We start from the raw sequence: 19,331 nt of genomic DNA, 5'->3' as shown, positions 1-19,331 counted from the left end.
GATCCCTGATCTAATTTTACTAAGATATCTAAGCTCTCCTCTCTTTTTTTCACCCAAGTCTTATGTAAAACAAGTATCTTCACAACATGACCTACAGGGCTCCTTCAGAATGGAGGCTCCCTGATTTATGGTTATAAAACCTAGGCAATTGGGGGGCAGGTGGTAGTGCAGCAGGTTAAGCATATATGGCTCAAGGACCAGTATAAGGATCCCGGTTCGAGCCCTGGCTCTCCACTTGCAAGAGGATCACTTCACAGGTGGTGAAGCAGGTCTGCAGGTGTCTTTCTCTCCCCTCTCTGTCTTCCCCTCCTCTCTGGATTTCTCTTTGTCCTATCCAACAACAATGACAGCAATAACAATAATAATAACAACAACAATGATAAACGAGGGCAACAAAAAGGAAAAAAATAGCCTCTAGGAGCAGTGGATTCAGTGCCGGCACTGAGCCCCAGCAATAACTCTGGAGGCAAAAAACAAACAAACAAATAAACAAAATCCCTAGGCAGTCACTTGGGCATATTATAGAGGGTCCTGATGCCTGGGCCCCACCCAGAAGTTCTGATGTAATTGGTCAAGGGTAGAGCTGAGTCATGGATGTGGTCTAAAAATCCACACAGACTTTGCTGTGCAACACCTATGAAGAGTTTCTCTAGATATTCCTGAACTCACGTCCTTGAGTGGAGGAGTACCCATCAAGATCACTCCTAAAAAAAAAGGTGCCACTCATTCTTTCATGACTCCTTTAAATAAACATCTTTACCCTGCAATGTCATAAGTGAGGAGTGTTTTGCTATAGCACGCAGTAAGCATAGGTCTCATGGGAGAAACCCAGGCAGTTAGACTCCTGTCACAGAGATGGGGCCATGTGAACTGCAGTGGACAATCAATAACATATGGTGATTCCTTGACTTTGCACAAGTTGTCATAGGCACTGCAAGCTAACATGTCTTTACTGATTCTTTGCTTTTGGTTGCACCCTACTCCCAACACCTTCTTTACTTACGTTTAAATTAAAAAGTATCTTGGGAACGTTTTTTTTTTTTTTTTTTTTTTAAATCAACAGAAACAGTTATGAAAATATTGGCCAGTTTTATCTATGGCTTTTTCTTACTGTGATTCTGTAAGGGTAGACTGTTTCCATAGCTCCAATCATAGTTGAAATGAAAGAAATTAAGTCCTTTTATACACTATTTGACTCTTTGGGTACAACACCCATCAACAAGTACACAGAGTAGGCCCTAAAGCATCTTTACTGATACTTGTATATTTTTGGACTGTGAGGCACATTCTTCATAAATTCTTAGTGGCAGTGTTATGTCGCTGTACTCTGTCAACCCCAAACTGTCACACAATCATTCTCACGGGATATATCTAGTCACCAGTGGCCACTTGGGTCACTTTATGTTTCTAGTCTTTTTTTCAATTTCAGTAAAACTCAAAACAATATTGTTTGAGGTAGCACTGCTCAGAGCCCCAAATGGCAAACTTCAAATGCATGCTGACCTCCCATAAAGTTTCTAAAAGGACGTACCTTAGTATGGACTTGGATGTTTCAGTTTGCCAAAAGAGTATCAGTGAGAAATGGCACAGTCAGGCAACCACTTTTAACACAACTTGACCAAGAGAATTGGTGTCAAAAGAATGAGAGGCTGAATGGACATTCTTAGAAGCTTAATCCTCTTGAGATAAAAGCTGAGAGCCCTTTTCACATGGAGCTTAAGGAGATGAGTTTTGCCAGGATGGGCACGTGGGGTGGGAAAAGTATTGGTGGAGTGAATGACTGAAAGAGATAGTATTCTGGCCTGAATCAACAAGCATTTCAGGGAACTCCTTAGTACTCTCATTTTTATTCATTCATTTGACAAAATTAATGTTTAATGTGTACTAATGTGTTGGGTGATAGATTTTTATGGCATTTAGTACAAGTTACATCATTTGCTAATAATAAACCTCAACTCTCCAAAGTAAATTTAGTGTGAATGCAAATAAAGTTGCCAACACTTTTTCTAAGTCTACATAAGCATCACTTTAAATTTGGCTCAAGTGTTTCAGGGGAACAATGACTTGAGCCTCTACAACTTGCACATGGTCCCTGGCCTAAGTGCACTCAAGATTATGGTATGTCATATAAGGCACAACTCTTGAGTACAATCTGCACTCCAAAATTTCTGCAAACCACATATTTCTTGACTTCTTACACAAGAGAAAAGAAAGGCACATTGCTCTCAAAGCACTCTGTGTAGAGTTCACCTCATTATAATGTCAATTGCTATTTAATTGAGCCAGACATTCTGATGCAGTCCTATCATCAACACAAAAATCTTACACTGGAAAGGACCTTAATTTCATTTCCCTGAAATGAAAAGCTAGAAAGTTTTGTTTCTTTTGCTACAAAGCTGTGAGTTCCTTTTCTACACCATTAACAAACAGGGCACTCTGTAAATGTCCTTATTACTGTTGTGCTCTATACATGGAAGCCCTGCAGTTATTTAAAGGTAGCCTTGGAGGGGCTGGGTGGTAGCCTACCTGGTAGAGCAAACATGTTACCATGTGTTGTGATGCAGTATACCGGCTGATGATAGGAAGTCAGACACAGCACAGTGCTGATGTCACCTGGTGACAGAGCATACTATGATCTGTGCAAATGCACAAGGGATTGTGGGTGGACCAAATGGACTTAAACACAGGCAGCTGGAAGTCAAGCCCTTCTGGCCCCTGCTTCTTCTGCTTAGACGGACCCCTGCTAAGGGTGCTCGAGGTACCCGCCATATGGCTGCCTCTCCTGGGAAATGAACACATATGACTCAGCTAGCCAGTAAACTGTTAAGATTTTCCTCAACAGCCATAATGAGTAGCCTAAACCCCTGCCAATAATTGCTTATTTTGTCACACCTAAAATATAACACCCCATACTACTGTACCGCCATAATAAAGCTTTGATTGTTTGACTCCAGTTCCAGCCATGCCACGCCATAGCCAAGTCCTTTATGAGCCTCAGCTGAGTCTTTTTATCTTAATTACAACAACCATGTGTGAGGATCTGGGTTCAAGCCCCAGGTCCCTACTGGTAGGGGGAAGCTTCACAAGCAGTTGAGCAGTACTGCAGGTATCTCTCTTTCTCTCCCTCTCTCCTCATATATATAGATATGAATGGTAACCTGAAGTGGTGGAGTCATTGTGCAGGTACCAAGCTCCAGCAATAAGCTTGGCCTTTTTTTTAACGATTTTGTTTATTTATTAATGAGGAAGATAGGAAAGTGAGAGAGAGAGAGAGAGAGAGAGAGAGAGAAAGAGAGAGAGAGAGAGGAAGAACCAGACATTACTCTGGTACATGCATTGCCTAGGATTGAACTCAGGACTTCATGTGTGAGAGTCCTGTTGTTTTCGATGGGTTATGTTGTTTTCGCCGGGCTAGCTTCACGGGCGGGTAACAGACGACCGGGACTCATGGCTGGGTTGTACGCAGTATCTCTTTATTCATGCAGGACGCAGCACAATCTAAGACGAGCTAAGCTAAACTCAAGGTACAGTAAAACTCACAATGCTGTCTTTATATATACTTGCGAAGTAGGGTGGAAACAGGATGTGACATAGAGAGGGTGGAGAGAAAAGTGACTGGTGAAAATCAGAGTGTGACAAAGAGGGGATCAGGGTGTGACAAGGAGGGGGCGGAGCAGGTGAGAATCCTATCACTGAACCACCAATGCCCTGGAGGGAGGGTGGTACTTGTTAACAGTGGTTATGTAAATAGAATGAAGTGGTTATGTAAATAGAATAGTGTTAAGCAGGGGGGATTTAAACCAAATGAAACAGAAGGAGTCTCATGCATACCAACAAGTCCAATGCTTTATTCATTATGCCACCTCCTGGACCACAATAACTTTAGTAGAAAAAAACAAATTCAATGCCTGTGTCCCCTTCTCAGGCTAAACTTGCCTCAGGCCCCTATCATTCTGAAATGGTATAACATCTGAGCTTCTCATCCATTTTACCCATTTTCCTGTACCTGCCTGAACTTTCACCTGTTCTTTTTGCCTCTACATTCCTTTTGAGTAACTGTCAAGCAATAAAGTCACAAAGAAGGACCTATACTGAAGAAAAGAGAATCTAGACTTTTGTTCATCTGAACAATAGTGTTCAAAGCATAACATCATCTGATTGAGTTATACTCAAATAGTTCAAGATGTCATTAGAAAAAAAAAAACTAATATAGTCATGGGCTTTTTGGAATATAACTAAAATAGGCCTACTAACTATTTACAAAACAGACACCCCTCAACTCTTCATCTGAACTATTCCAGCCTTTAGGTTCATGATTAGTCAACAATTTTTTGGCTCTATATGTTAACTCTCTTTTCAGCCACCAGGTTCCAGATGCTAACATGATGCCAACTGGACTTCCCTGGGCAGATGACCCCACCAATGTGTCCTGGGGTCCCACTTCCCCAGAACCCCACCCCACTAGGGAAAGAGAGAGACTGAGAGTATGGATCGACCTGTCAATGCCCATGTTCAGTGGAGAAGCAATTATAGAAGCCAGACCTTCCACCTTCTGCACCCCATAATGACCCTGGGTCCATAATCCCAGAGGCATAAAGAATAGGAAAGCTATCAGGGAAGGGGATGGGATACAATGTTTTGGTGGTGGGAACTGTGTGATTTTTGTCAGTGTTTCCTTTTTTTTTTAATTTGAATTTTTATTTATTCCCTTTTGTTGCCCTTATTGTTTTATTGTTGTAGTTATTATTGTTGTTGTTACTGGTGTTGTTGTTATTGGATAGGACAGATAGAAATGGAGAGAGGAAGGGAAGGAAGAGGGGGGGAGAGAAAGACACCTGCAGACCTTCTTCACCACTTGTGAAGTGACTCCACTGCAGGTGGGGAGCCAAGATCCTTATGCCAGTCCTTGCACTTTGTGCCACCTGCACTGAACCCGCTGTGCTACCGCCTGACTCCCCAGTGTTTGCTTTTTATAAATTAAAAAAAAAAATTTCATGCATAAGGGAGGCTTCCACAAAAAGGAAACAGAAAAACACTGACAGTAATTTTAGTGCAGTGAGGGAAAGAGTTCACCTGATAAAAAAACAGGACTTGCAATGTCTGAAGCTTTTGGTTCAATTCCTGGTGCTGCATTTGCCAGAGTGGTGCTCCACAAGGAGCCACTTCATCAACTTTTTGTGACTCTTCTCAACGTTTCTTCATTAGACTAAGTAGCCATTCCAAAGTATCATGAAACACTCTCAAATGTTCCTTTTTGATAAGGTAAGCATCTTTCTGAAGTCAAATCTTCAACTGACTTCTCAAGTGGGAATTCTGTGCAGATACTATCTTTCTGACCGTACTTTTGTACTGTTCACAAGGCATTAAGGTAGCACAGGGATTGGGTGGGTTTTGGTCCCAAGAAACTGTAGCAACTCAGGGGAACATCCAACATTTTAACAGGTCAGGGGTACAGATGGCCTTCCAGGATTCATCTCATGATTATTCTTTCTGCAGTACTGCACTCACAACCCATGCTTTTTTCATCTTTGAGTTTACCTTGTAAAGTTCTTTTTAACTAGATAGCATTATTGTGAAAATGCTCGAGATTATGGAATTAGTTCAGAAGACCAATACTACTAGTTACACTCACATGAGTATTGTTATAATTAGATAACACATATTTAGTGTTTAGTACATGCCAGACATATTCACACACAAAATTCTTGTTTAAACTTTAAGACTCTCTTGCTTTCACAACACAGAGATTCAGAGAGGAAGAATAGAACATAAAGTAAAGAGCTGGCACTGCTGACTGATACCAGGCCAGGCTCAACCACCATTGTTTCTCAACCTCAGAGGACTCTAAAAGTCTTTTTCTTCAGAGATTTATAGAAGGAATGCAGTCCATACAAACGGAAAAGCTTTGACAGAACTATTATAAAGGAGAAGGAGACTCTCCTCTATAAACATGACTCGAGAATGAATCCAGGACCTAATGCATGTATGAAGCTACTGAGTGGTCTCTTCAACCTATTTTGTTGTTCTTTATTTTTCTGAGAGAAAAGGACACCACACCTTTGCTTTACTATCCCTGGAGCTCCCCTGTTGATGACCAGGGTGCTTCCATGTGGCATTTGGACTTGAACCTAGGGTCTCATTTATAGCAGGGTGTGTGTTCTACTGGGTGAGATAACTCCTAGCCCAAGACTATCTTAAATCTTGTTACATAACTACTTTAACTTGATTAAAGGTTCAATCTCCAAATAATTATGCTACAATATAAAACGTTATAAATAAAGAGACCAAATTAGTTAAATTAGAGACCAAAGTAGCTTCAGTGACATACATCATAACAATAATAAGCAGAATCAAGGGCACAAGGCCCTTAAGCATTAACTTTATGGGAGGAATACAGTGTGTGTGTTTGTTTTTGTGTGTGTGTATGTGTGTGTGTGTGTGTGTGTGTGTGTGTGTAAGTATGTAGTGTTAAGGACAGAACATCACTGCTCAAAGAAAAATGACTTTCAATGTTAGTTCCCTGGTCATACAGTAGACATAATATGCTTTTAACTGATGATTGTTAATGACATATTGTTGGAATTATAATTCCATTAATAATCTTAACAGCAAAACATCTTCATTACTTATAAACACATCCGACTGCTTTCTACTTGAAGAAAAGATTTGAAACCATGGTACTTAATTTGCTTCTCTTATAAAAAAAAAAAAAAAGAAAGAAAATACCACTTGCATTGATTTTGGGGTGAGCCAGCTACTTTGTAAGGGATGGTTGGAGACCATACTGAAAAGATAAATACGAACAGGTAACTAGGTCATTTTCTGGTTTTTCATCAAAAGACCTTTATTTCAATTGAAATAAATGCAGAAGTCATTAGATACTTCTGCATTCAAAGGTAAATATAAGAGAAAAGTGCCCAAATGATTTCTTGGTTATCTGAAGTTTGGGATAATCTATATTTCTCCTATTAATAAAAACAGAGCACTCTACCAAAACTTTTTTCAAAATAAGGAAAAAATGCAATAAACATTGCAATAAACCTCTGCATTTTGGAGTGAAATATTATTTGATGCAGAATATATACAATAATTGCTCTACTATAAACTATCGAAACTAGAGTTCATCATAGAAACATGGGTTTAAAAAATTAATCATCAAGCCATGAATTTTACTGCCATAAAAGAAAGCTATTCTTTTCTGCTTATAAACAACAAAAATGACCACATATGCAGATGCATGCCTCAGTACCTCTGCAATGGTGTATTTACTTGTATAAATATTTAAAGTCAGACCTTTGAATTTATAATGAAGTAGTATACCACTTTACAAAATAAGGTACTAGTAAATTTAGATGTATGACAAATAGAGCTCTGTTCAGAATACTAATTGTTGCTATTAGTATTCTAAAACAAAAACAAGTCATGATATTCAAATTCTGTCTAAACAAGCCTAATAATACAAGTGCAGACATTTTAATAGGTCTTGATGAAACCTTATGGCTAAAAAATTTTAAATTATCAGACAGGCTTTGTAACTGAGACACAAGCACGCTTTCTGTCTGGCATCTTTTTTTTTTTTTTTTTTTCTGCTCTTATTTTAATGATACACATTCAATTATCACAGGAAAGAAAAGAGCAAAATCAGAAACATCTGTAGTTTTCTGTATAATGACTGGGTGTTCTCCTCAGAGACTGACCTTTTCACATCGGCGCAGGTGCTGAAATGCTACTTGATGGGGGATGTGTACATGTGGAAATGTACCACATGATTATGAAAAATTCAATAGACACGGTTGTTTTCCACCTTAGTTTATGTGAATGTAAGCTTGCACGATATGCTCTTATGCTACATCTTCTGCTCCAGCATGCAGTAGTTGAATATACTTGATTTTAGCAGAGCCTATAGAACACAGGCCTACAATGTTCTGACCATATAATAAGGTGGAATCCTGTGTGAGACTCTCAGGCAACCACGACTTTACCTGTGATTGGAATCTTTGCTGCCATGGATTCTTCCTTGTCATCTCCACAGTCACTGGAAACTTCTAAAAATTGAACATGTAATAGTAAAAATACATGTTAGATTTATGGGGATGAGTCTTTGTTTTCCTAATAGCTGCTCCTTCTATTTTCACTGCTTTCCTTCATTTTCCCCTTCCCCAATTTATTTCGTCTTGAAACAGCACTGTTTCTAAAAAGATCTATTCTCAAACTAAACCCTCTATGTTGTCTTTATGGAAAATAATCTAACCTCACATCTGTCAAATTTAGGTGAGACTTAAGACAAGTGAACCTTTAATTTTGTGCATGTGTATCAATTTTTTAATACACCCTGAAAAATTCATAGCTTTCTTGGGGGCATATATTTATAGATTCTTAATAGCTGATTTACATAGTAACCTACTTTTATAAGTTTTTATTATAATAAAAAGAATGGATGATTACAAACTATGAGTAAATTCTACAAAGTGATATGAAAAAATACAAGTCTTCTATGGAATCATTTTAATTAAATCATCTTCATCTTTATGGGTTGATCAAAATTATCTACTGCCAAGGGATTTTGCTAAGAATTCATAATTTAAAAACTTATTTTATAGGGAATTCAGCAAAACTACAGACTTGTTTAGGTTTACCATTTCCATTAGACTATACACATTTATTGGAAGATGGTATAAAACAGATAACACATTTGCACCTTAGTGTCAGAGGAATTCTGTAGTCTGCTTTATTAAAGTAATAGGTATACCTTGAGAAAGAGAGTGTCGTCTTAATTCTGAATGCATTTTTGCTATGGAGAGAGCCTTTAACAATAGTTACCTTGTTCCCTTGTAAGAACACTGTTGAGCCATAGAGTGGGTTCTGCTTCCTTTATTCCACTATTGTCATTCAGAATAGATGGCAAGCTGCAAGATGATTCATTACTGTGAATAGCTGACCTATCCTCACACTCTTCTGTAAGGGCTTTTTTCAATAAAGCTGTTGCCTACAGTATTTAAAAGAAAGCACAAAGAAATAAAAACAAACTGTAGCCACATTTTCCTTGGTCTCAAAGACCCAGTCTTCAAATATAATTTTAGTTTAAGCTTTTAGTTAGGATTTAATTTGCTTCCTGACATTTAAATGAAATTAAAATGCCTTCAAAATAAAATAACAACTATTTTCCAGCAAAATTTAATTCTTTATAACAACTTACATTCATAAGAATACTTTTTTTTTGAAGACCAACTTAATAATACAGGTGTTTTTCTGCTTGTGACAATCTGTATATGAGATGTGACTACCTCTGTTAATATAAGCTACTTAATTCAACATTTATTCTTTCATTGTATGGATCATGTATTCTAGGTACCCAGGATACAGCTGTTTCGAATTCAGAAAGAATATCATTTCCCATGTTTGTAGAAATGATCCCTGAATTTCCCTCCAAATGAGAAGATACTAAGAAGAATCTTGAGGTTAAACAGGATATAGTAAGCAAAGAGAGACCAGATTCTATTCGAAATCATCACCTTCAATAAAAAATAATGTTCTGGGTGGGAGAGACAGCATAATGATTATGCAAAGAGACTTTCGGGCCTGAGGCACTACCATAAACCAGAGCTGAGCAGTGCTCTGAAAAGAAAAAAAAACAAAAGTTCTGCACTTTGCCTCTAAAGTTTCCGAGGATCTCAAAGAAATTCATCTGCCACACTGCCTGCCTGTTTTCAATATAGTACTGAACCTGAGGCATCCTGTGCTGGCGGGTCAGAGGTAGAGAAAAAGTACTAATTAACAGGACTGGCTAATACTTGGGTCTCTTAATTTTCAGGTCAACAGTCTTCTCCCAAGAAATAAAAAATACTAGTGATTAGCATGAAACAACTAATGATGATATCCTACTGTTAGTGTGCTTCTCTTCCACTGCCAAACTGAAAGTGGTGATCAGCCCAGGCTGTGGGGAGAGGAACCCTAGGTGGTGATGCTGCCCTGTCACTGCTATCTGACAACAGTACTAAATATAGGGCAGTGTCCAACCCAACCTGTGGGAAATAGGCATGAGAGAAGATAACAAGGGTGGAAGTGGACAAAACCTCAAGGGCCATTTTTGTCTGAGAGTGAGGTGGTAACAATAAAATCATCTACTGAATTTTCAAAAGGAAGATCATAATTGTTCTTTGTGACTAGTATAAAAGAAACTGAAGATGCTTTGATGGGTAGGATGAATGAAGCAGAACATGGTTGAAAGTTTAGCTTTGGGAGTCGGGCAGTAGTGCAGCAGGTTAAGCGCATGTGGCACCAAGCGCAAGGACCGGTTCAAGGACCGGTGTAAGGATCTTGGTTCGAGCCCCCGGCTCCCTACCTGCAGGGGAGTCGCTTCACAGGCAGTGAAGCAGGTCTGCAGGTGTCTTTCTCTCCCCCTCTGTCTTCTCCTCCTCTCTCCATTTCTCTTTGTCCTATCCAACAACGACATCAATAACAACAACAACTACTACAGCAACAATAAAAAGACAACAAGGGCAACAAAAGGGAAAATAAATAAATAAAATTTTAAAAAAAGAGTTTAGCTTTGAGCATACTCTGAGACTCCTCCCCTCTTTCTTAACATCCTGCAATGTTTTTGCCCTCTGCCCTCTTTAGGATTGGCTGGTCTTCTGATTCTACTTCCTCTCCTAGAAGCTAGAACAGCTAATTTTAGGACGTTAGAGGAGTTCTAGTCTCCTCAAATAATATGGTATCAGTTTAGTCTTGCAGCCAGGACCTGTGTGACCCAAGAGTGTCTATTCTCTTTGTAAAGTAACCACCTGGATTTTTTTACTACATTTGTGATAACTGTTGGGAGTAACCTACACAGTATCCCTGTCTATATATAGATTGGGGTTCATGTGTAGAGCCCTTCCCTTGAAGCTCGTGCCAAATCTGGTTCCCATTACTGGCTGCAATAGTGCCCAGTGTCAGCTGCTTGCAGAGACCGCTACATTACACTACACCCAAAAGAGATGTGTGAAGGGTAGTAAGACCACCTCCCTGAATTGCCAGCTTTCAGTGTGTTCTCTGGACCATCCTGGCACATCTAATTTCTCTGTCTCTACCCATCCTGATCCAGTGTGTCTGCTCTCACAGAAAATTAGTCTTCTATACTGTGTGTCAAACAACTTGAAATATATCAAAAATATTTTAGAATATGAACAAACCAGTTGACTCAAAAGTCTACAGTGAAAGTCGTATTTCTTTCTGATAGGTAAAACAATGCAAACATTCTAATAGGGTCTTAAGTATTTTTTCCTCATATTAATTTACAATAGATGTAATAAATAATTTCTTGGCATGATTTCATAATAGTTACAATCATAACACACACTTTAAGATTAAAACTGTTAAAGGACCATTGAAGCTTTCTTTCTTTCTTTAATTTTCTTTAGTCCTTTTATTTATTGGATAGAGACATCCAGAAATTGAGAGGGAAGGGGACAGATAGGGAGAGGGACAGAAAGATACCTGCAGCACTACTTCACCACTTGCAAAAGGGCTCGAACCTGGGTCCTTATGCATTGTAACACTTGCACTCAACCAGGTGCTCCACCCTGTTGAAACTTTCTATTGCAGGATTTTTAGACAAAAGAAACGAGTTTGGATGTCAGTGGCTCAGATTACTTTTCTTTTTTTCTTTTTTTTTCTTTACAGGGGAGAGCGCGAACGCAGTCCCCACTACCACAAATTATGCAGTCGAGTTTCCCACATTTGGGGAAATCGCAGGGGTCAGCACATCCGGAGTGCAATGGATAAGCCTCGCCCTGGGAAAACCACCTTCGTGATCATGGTATCTCCCCTGCCAGGTAAGTAGTCAGAGTACTTTTCACTAGTCCCTCAATGATGACACAGTTCATCCTACTGTTTTGAGTATCCCTTTCATATAAGATTCTCTTTTGCTTTAGTTGGGTTTTAACTGGACCTCAAAAGAATGACATAAAATTCTATAATAATTCTGCACATGTCTTTATAATAAATACTACTACTATTGCCAGTTCTACACTGAGCCCGCTTTTTATATCATAATGTGGTAAGTAAAATGGTGGGCACAGCTAAGTTTTTATATATTATACCTCATTTTTTATTATTAGAGTTTTTCTTTATTTTTGATAGAGACATTTATAAAAGCACTCATCTATCAAGATAATTCTAAAGGTAATTTTTTGTTTGTTTAATTTGTTAATTATCTTTATTAATTGGATAGAGACAGCCAGAAATTGAGAGGGTAGGGGGACATAGAGAGGGAGAGAGACACCTACATCTCTGCTTTACTACTTGTGAAGCTTTCCCCCTGCAGGTGGGGACTAGAAGCTTGAACCTGGGTTCTTGTGCACTGTAACATGTGCTCTCTACCAGGTGTGCCACACCTGGCCCCTCTATAGGTAATTTTTCAAAGATGTTATATCCAGAAGGATTTTCATAGTCAAATTATAAAATGATAATGTCTGACTTGATGCTACTGGGCCATGGAACCAACAGAAAGAAAGAGAAAGAGAACACAGCTAATTTGCTCAATGGTCTGTCTGTAAGGGAATTCATAATGTAAATTCTCAGTAAACAGGAACTGATGTTAATAAGCAGAAGCAGAAACAAAAGTCAACCCAGACAAGGAATGATCAGAAGGTTTCTAGTCAAAAACAACTTCTGTGGAGTCAGAAATAATATCTATAATTCATTTTCAAGATGTATTGTTTGCAAGGCATATTTCTAAGAAAGGTTCCAATTTGAAGGGCCTTACAGTTTTGAGACCATACTTGCAAAGGAACAAAAGTCCAAGAAGAGTGGACAAGCTGCTTTATACATATCATATTGGGATTGATATTGTTCCTCAGGTTGGAATTCTCTATTTGAAAAATGCCACCAGACAACACATTTACCATAGTCTTCTGATGGTGCTTATGAATGGACTGTATTTGGGTTTCATTGCATCTGTTAGGTAGTAAAGTTTGCTTAGATTTCAAATATTTATAGCCTTGGAGGGAAGACTGCAGACTGTCCCCACTATGCTCAACAGTTCTGAGCCCAAGTTAACACTAACAAGCTATTCCTTTACTTTTTTACCTCCTCAAGAGTAAGGAGGAATGGAAATTCAGTAGAGTGCTTAGAATGCCTTCCTATTTCAAATCTTATGATTGACATCATCCTATGAATTATACTTAACAATATGCCTAGAATTTCTGGCTCAAATAAAGTAGAATTTTTCTTAAAGCTCAATTTAAACATCAATCCTCCTAGGTTTAGAACTCCAACAGTTATCTAGGTTAACTCTTATAACAAGAAACATCAATTATAATATTCACATATATAAGAAGATAATCAATGATATTAATGGAGGAGACTTTGTGTCAAAAACAGCATTAAGAAAAACAAAAAGCAAAAATGAAATTGCTCAAAATATTACAGCAAATTGTACTAGTTTATAGAAGAGCTCTTACAAGTCAACAGTAAAAATATATTACTAACCTAATAAATAGAAAATAAGTAAAGAATACGAAGCAGCAAATTATAAAAGAAGTATAAATAACTTATGAATAGGGGGATTTTTTTTTAAACTTCAATTGTAATATAAAGGTCAAATAAAAAATTGGATGTGATTTCCATTTCTCCATTTGGAGTTCAAAATTGTTGCTGTATCCAGTTTCATTCAGAGCTCAGAGAAATAATATTTCTTATATATCAGGTAACTCTGATGACCCTTCCAGAATGAGAACTGGCAGTACAGAGCAAAGTGTGAGAGATGAACATACCAGTGACCTAACAATTCTACATTTAAGAATTCATTCTAAGGAAAGCATGGCCATCTATAAATATTGAATTGCTCCGAAGGTCTACAGGGCTCTTTTTACTACAGAAAAAAATTAGAAAACTTAAATGTTTAATCTTAATTGTCTGATAAAAGAGGCAGAGCACTCTTCATTCAGGGCACTTTGTGCAGCCAGTTGAAATCATGGGGGGAAAAAAGTAATGATACATGAGAAAAGTTATTTGTGTTTTCGCTTTGGCTGTGAATGATATAGAGAGGCATGGCTCCTTGTGCAAGGATGACATACAAATTTGTGAAGAGTTCCATTTAAAGAAAAAAGTCATTTGTGCAAATGGAAAAAAAAAAAAGGTCCCTACCTGCAGGGGAGAAGCTTTGCGAGTGGTGTAGCAGTGCTGCAGGCTCTGTCTCTCTCTCTCTCTCCCTTCCCCTAGATTTCTGTTTCTATCTAACAAATAAATAAAGATAATTAAAAAAATATAAAATAAAAAGAAAGAAATATATAAAGAATGTAACCCATGTTTATCAATATAATAAATATTAAAAACAATACATACAATGTCAACAATGTTAAATGTGGAAGCAGGTTAATAGACAAATTTCTTCTTTTTTTACCTTAATATTCTACAACCTCTTTTCCCTTTTAATTATTTTAAAGGAAATATATGCTAAATCAATATATCTAAAAAATAAGATTTCTATGATGGGTGGTACAAACACAAAGAAAAAATGAATGTGAATTCACTCAATAAAACTAAAGTTCCTTTCATATGTAAATCACTGCTATTCCTACAGCTACAGAAAAGAGAATTAAAAACCGCAAATGCAGTTGACATTTTCTCCTAATACACAGATTTAATTGACTCTCCCTTGAGAATCTTCCTCTTATACACAGGAAGTAAAGAGAAACGTAAGTATCATCACTTACGTTTGTCTAACTTATAGGAGAACAGGATTTTTATCTGTGCAGCAGTTGAAAAAAAATGGTAAGTGTGAGTCAGCAAGTAAGAATTCAAGGCAGAAGAACACGAAGTCAGTACACCATTTGGGGGGAGGGGGTGGGATTTCTGTGACCCCTCAAATGCCTTTCTGACAGTGGGTGCTGTGGGGGGATGAGATCAACCTGCTTTGTGAGTGACAACAGAGTCCTCTGCTTTGCCTGCAGAAGTTCTCCTGTGTCAAATTTCACTTAGAAAAAAGGGCTATTAACGCCCTTTGTATCTTAAGGAAGTACCAAATCATTTATTCTTCACATAATTATAAATTTCTCTCACTTAAGAGAATGTCACTCAGTTATGTAATTGCCTGGTAGGTTATGCGGGTGCTGAGGATCTTATCTGGTCTCAAGGGGAAATAATCCGACTTTCTGTGGCTTTAATGATGTATTTACTCAAGAGAAGGGATTGACCTGAGCTGACAGCAAGGGGACCCACAGGTAAACATCATTTACATGTGGCTATTTAATTAGCCATTTACCCAAGAGATCAAAGTAAATATTTCTGAGTTTCATTTGACTCCTAACCATGTAATTTCTAGTAGAGCTTTCTTAATTTTTGAAAATTTCTTCGTCTTAAGATTTTTATCTACAGAGGAGAATTTAAACTATACTAACTACTAAATGTTTATACTATTTATTATAGGTAAGCAACTCAATGGCACTTTATTTTGCTGATCATAAAAGGATAATATACAAATCCAAAGCAGTTCTAGGACTCATTTTGTATGAAGTTTATTTCAGGAGAAATGGAGGGAGGAAGGAAAGAAAAAAAATGTGGAGGGGAAAAGAAGAGGTGAGGTGAGAAAGGACAGAAGGGATAGAAGGTGAGTCACGGGGAAGAGTGATGAGAGATAAAAGAGTATAAGGAAAAACAGTGGGTAGGAAGATAGGAGAAGGATGAGCAGGTCTGATGCAAATACGCCACAATCCTACCAATATGGGTGAATTTGGATTGGTGAGCTTGGGAATGGCAGCTTCGTTATAGCACTGCCGTATATGGGTATGATTCAAGTGTTTTCTTAAAAAGTTTTTTTTATTCTCTTAATTAATGGGGCAAGGAAAAGGGGGGTTGGGAGCTTGAAAAAGACTGATGGTGCTATGGATTTAAGCAGCAATGGTGGAGAGCTAGGTGGTGGCACAACTGGTTGAGCACACTTTTTTCATTTCTTTTTTTTGATATTTATTTATTTTCCCTTTTGTTGCCCTTTTTAAAATTGTTGTAGTTATTATTGTTGTTATTATTGTTATTTATTGTTGTAGTTATTATTGTTATTAGTTATTTTTTTTTGTTATGTCATTGTAGGATAGGTCAGAGAGAAATGGAGAGAGGAGGGGAAGACAGAGAGGGGGAGAGAAAGATAGATACCTGCAGACCTGCTTCACCGCCTGTAAAGTGACTCCCCTGCAGGTGGGGAGCCAGGGGCTCAAATTGGGATCCTTAAGCCGCTCCTTGCACTTTGCGCCACATGTGCTTAACTTGCTGCGCTACTGCCTGACTCCCTTGAGCACACTTTATAATGTACAAGCACCCAGGTTCAAGTGTGCGTTCACACCTGTGAGGGGGAAGCTTCATAAGTAACAAAGCAGTGTTGCTGCATGTGTCTCCCTTTTTTCTTTCTCTGTCTCTTCCTTCCTTCTAGATTTCTGTCTCTATCCAATGAATTTAAAAAAAAAAAAAAAGACAATAGTGTATGATTTTGACATAGAAGTTTCAAGGCTTGCCTCAAGGAGGGTCACATGTGATATCTCTGAACAATACGCATGATGAAAATAAAAACTTAAAAAGGACCAAGTCAGAAAACCTTACAATGTGCATAGGGGTAAAAAACATTTTTTAACAAGATTTTATTCATTTTTTTAATGAGAGGGATAGGAGGAGAGAGATAAAAAGAACCAGACATTAGTCGGCTGAGGACTGAATTTAGGATCGCTTGCTTAAGAACTCCACATTTTATGTACTGCACCACCTCCTGGAACACATGAAAAATGTTTTAAAACAAGATGAATTTACATGACAGTAAGCCTAGGAAAAGAAAGACCATCTACCTGAACATATAGTTTTGCTAGGGCATGACAAAAGACTAGGGTGGAAAAACTCTAAATCTGGGCTGTGGGTATCCTTAAGAATTTGTTTCATTTTATTCTCAGCCTCTTAATTATAATGTGTATACTCTACCAGGTGTGCCACTGCTTAGTTCTCCCCTTTTGATAAGGGTTTTTTTTTTTTTGCCTCTAGGGTTATTTCTGGGGCTCAGTGCCTGCATCATGAATCCACTGCTCCTGGAGGCCATTTTTTTCCCCTTTTGTTGCTCTTGTTTTATCATTGTTGTGTTTATTATTATTGTTGTTGTTATTGATGTCATCATTGTTGGATAGGACAGAGAGAAATGGAGAGAGGAGGGGAAGACAGAGAGGGGGAGAGAAAGACACCTGGAGATGTGCTTCACCGCCTGTGAAGTGACTCCCCTGCAGGTGGGGTGCCAGGGGCTCAAACGGGGATCCTTACCCGGTCCTTGCGCTTTGCACCACATGCGCTTAACCCGCTGCTGTGCTACCGTCTGACACCCTAAAAACTTTTTTTTTAAGAGTCATTCATTCATGCAGTACTCTGGTAAAAACAAACAAACAAATAAATATAAAAATTATTAACCTTTGTCCTCTGATCCATGTTTTCTGACAGCTTAGCTTCCTCTCCTTTGATAGAGTTATCCTGTTCTTTTGAGGTGGTAATGTGCTGACCCAATCGTGCCCTTAATAAACCTGAGGTTGCAGCGTGTTCAGATCTATAAAACATAATTAGGAGATTTGCTAAACATCGTTAGCACTGGGTTATTAAACAAGATTCTCACAATTTTAAAGGCTCCATAATCAAGTTAGTGCGAGATAGATTATTCAGAAGTTTGGAATCTAATATATTTGGACTGAGGGATTTGCCAAAGATCAGGTGATCTGTAGAGCCTAGTAAAACTGGTTTTTGATATGCCCTAAAAATGTGAAATTTTAAGTCTTAAGAGTGATTTCTGCATCCATGTCCAGCGGAGAAGCAATTACAGGAGCCAGAACTCTCACTTTCTGCACACCAAAAAGAAATCTGGTCTATACTCCTGGAGGAGTAAATGATAGGGGAAGATAACCAGAGGGCTCTGAACCCCCATTCTACCAGGCCCTGAAGTGTTTGTCACCAGGAATCTTGTTTTTATACCATCACTGAAAGGGAAACAAACTTGGAAAACACCAGAGAAAGCCAAGCTGTTTCTTTTATGTGAGAATGAAGAGGAAAAAAAGATACTTGGAAGCAGTAATAGGTAGCAGTAGTAGGTGTAACTTATAGGCAGGACTGTTAAAAAAAAAAATGGGCAAAAAAGGTATCCATATCTTTCTTTCTTTCCTTTCTTTCTTTTTTTTTTTTTTCTGCCTCCAGGATTATCTCTGGGGCTCAGAGTTTGCACTACGAATCCACTACTTGTGGAGGCCATTTTTGCCATTTTGTTGCCCTTGTTGTTGTTATTGTTGTTACTGCTATTGTTGCCAGATAGGACAGAAAGAAACTGAGAGAGGAGGGGAAGACAGAGAGGGGAAGAGAAAGATAGACACCTGCAGACTTGCTTCACTATCTGTGAAGTGACTCCCCTGCAGGTAGGGAACCGAGGGCTGGAACTGGAATCCTTGTGCGGGTCCTTGTGCTTTGCACCACATGTGCTTAACAGCTACGCTACTGCCTGCCCCCTCCACTTCTTTCCTTCTTTCTCTCTCTTTCTTTCTTTCAATTCTTCCTTCCCTTCCTTTCTTTCTCCTTCCTTCCTTTTGTTATAAAGCCTATCTATCTATCGTTATAAAGTCAGCCCGTATCTGCGACACTGGGAGAACCACTGCAGTTTCCAATGGAGGGAGTGAAGAAAAAGAACTCTGGTGGTGGGAATGGTATGGAACTATATTCCCTATTATCTTATAATTTTGTAAATCAATAACAAAATACGCAAAAAAAGAGTGATTTCTGTGGCACACCTGGTTGAGTGCATATGTTACAATGCACAAGACCCAGACTAAAGTCCTTCTTCCCCACCTGCAAGGGGAAAAGCATCAGAAATGGTGAGGCAGTGCTGCAGCTATCTCTCTGTCTCTCTCTCTTTCTAACTCATACTCCCCTCTCAGTTTTTGTCTCTCAAATCAATAAAATATTTTTTAAAAGAATTTTCTAATGAGTGGTCATGATTTTGAATGGATATACAGATTCTTAAATGTGGTTGAGAGAAATAACACATTTCTACTTTTTTAATTTTTTAAATATTTATTTATTCCCTTTTGTTGCCCTTTTTTTTTAAATTGTAGTTGTAGTTATTATTGTTGTTATTGATGTCATCATTGTTGGATAGGACAGAGAGAAATGGAGAAAGATGGGGAAGACAGAGAGGGGGAGAGAAAGACAGACACCTGCAGACCTGCTTCACCACCTGTGAAGTGACTCCCCTGCAGATGGGGAGCTGGGGGCTCGAACCAGGATCCTTACACTGGTCCTTGTGCTTGGCGCCATGTGAGCTTAACCCGCTGCGCTACCACCCAACT

General features: G+C 38.4%; 1 protein-coding gene and 1 non-coding gene across 4 annotated transcripts in view; both read right to left on the bottom strand.

The window, feature by feature from the left end:
• Positions 1 to 19,331, bottom strand: part of KIZ (kizuna centrosomal protein) — a 159,951-nt gene that overhangs the window by 27,092 nt on the left and 113,528 nt on the right. For all 3 annotated transcript variants that reach the window (XM_060186161.1, XM_060186167.1, XM_060186175.1), the window contains exons 7-9: positions 17,419 to 17,551; positions 8,821 to 8,986; positions 7,983 to 8,045 (exon numbers count right to left, since the gene is read on the bottom strand). In XM_060186161.1, coding sequence (XP_060042144.1) covers positions 7,983 to 8,045; positions 8,821 to 8,986; positions 17,419 to 17,551 — 362 coding nt within the window. The remainder of the gene's footprint in view (positions 1 to 7,982; positions 8,046 to 8,820; positions 8,987 to 17,418; positions 17,552 to 19,331) is intronic.
• On the bottom strand, positions 11,663 to 11,824 carry LOC132542478 (U1 spliceosomal RNA). Its single transcript, XR_009553489.1, has one exon. It is a non-coding gene; the product is annotated as a U1 spliceosomal RNA (small nuclear RNA).

The sequence above is a fragment of the Erinaceus europaeus genome, chromosome 1 (assembly GCF_950295315.1).
Source record: "Erinaceus europaeus chromosome 1, mEriEur2.1, whole genome shotgun sequence".
NCBI classification, from domain to species: Eukaryota; Metazoa; Chordata; class Mammalia; order Eulipotyphla; family Erinaceidae; genus Erinaceus; species Erinaceus europaeus.
The sequence above is the reverse complement of the archived record's forward strand: the minus strand, read 5'-3'. Positions and strand labels throughout refer to the sequence as shown.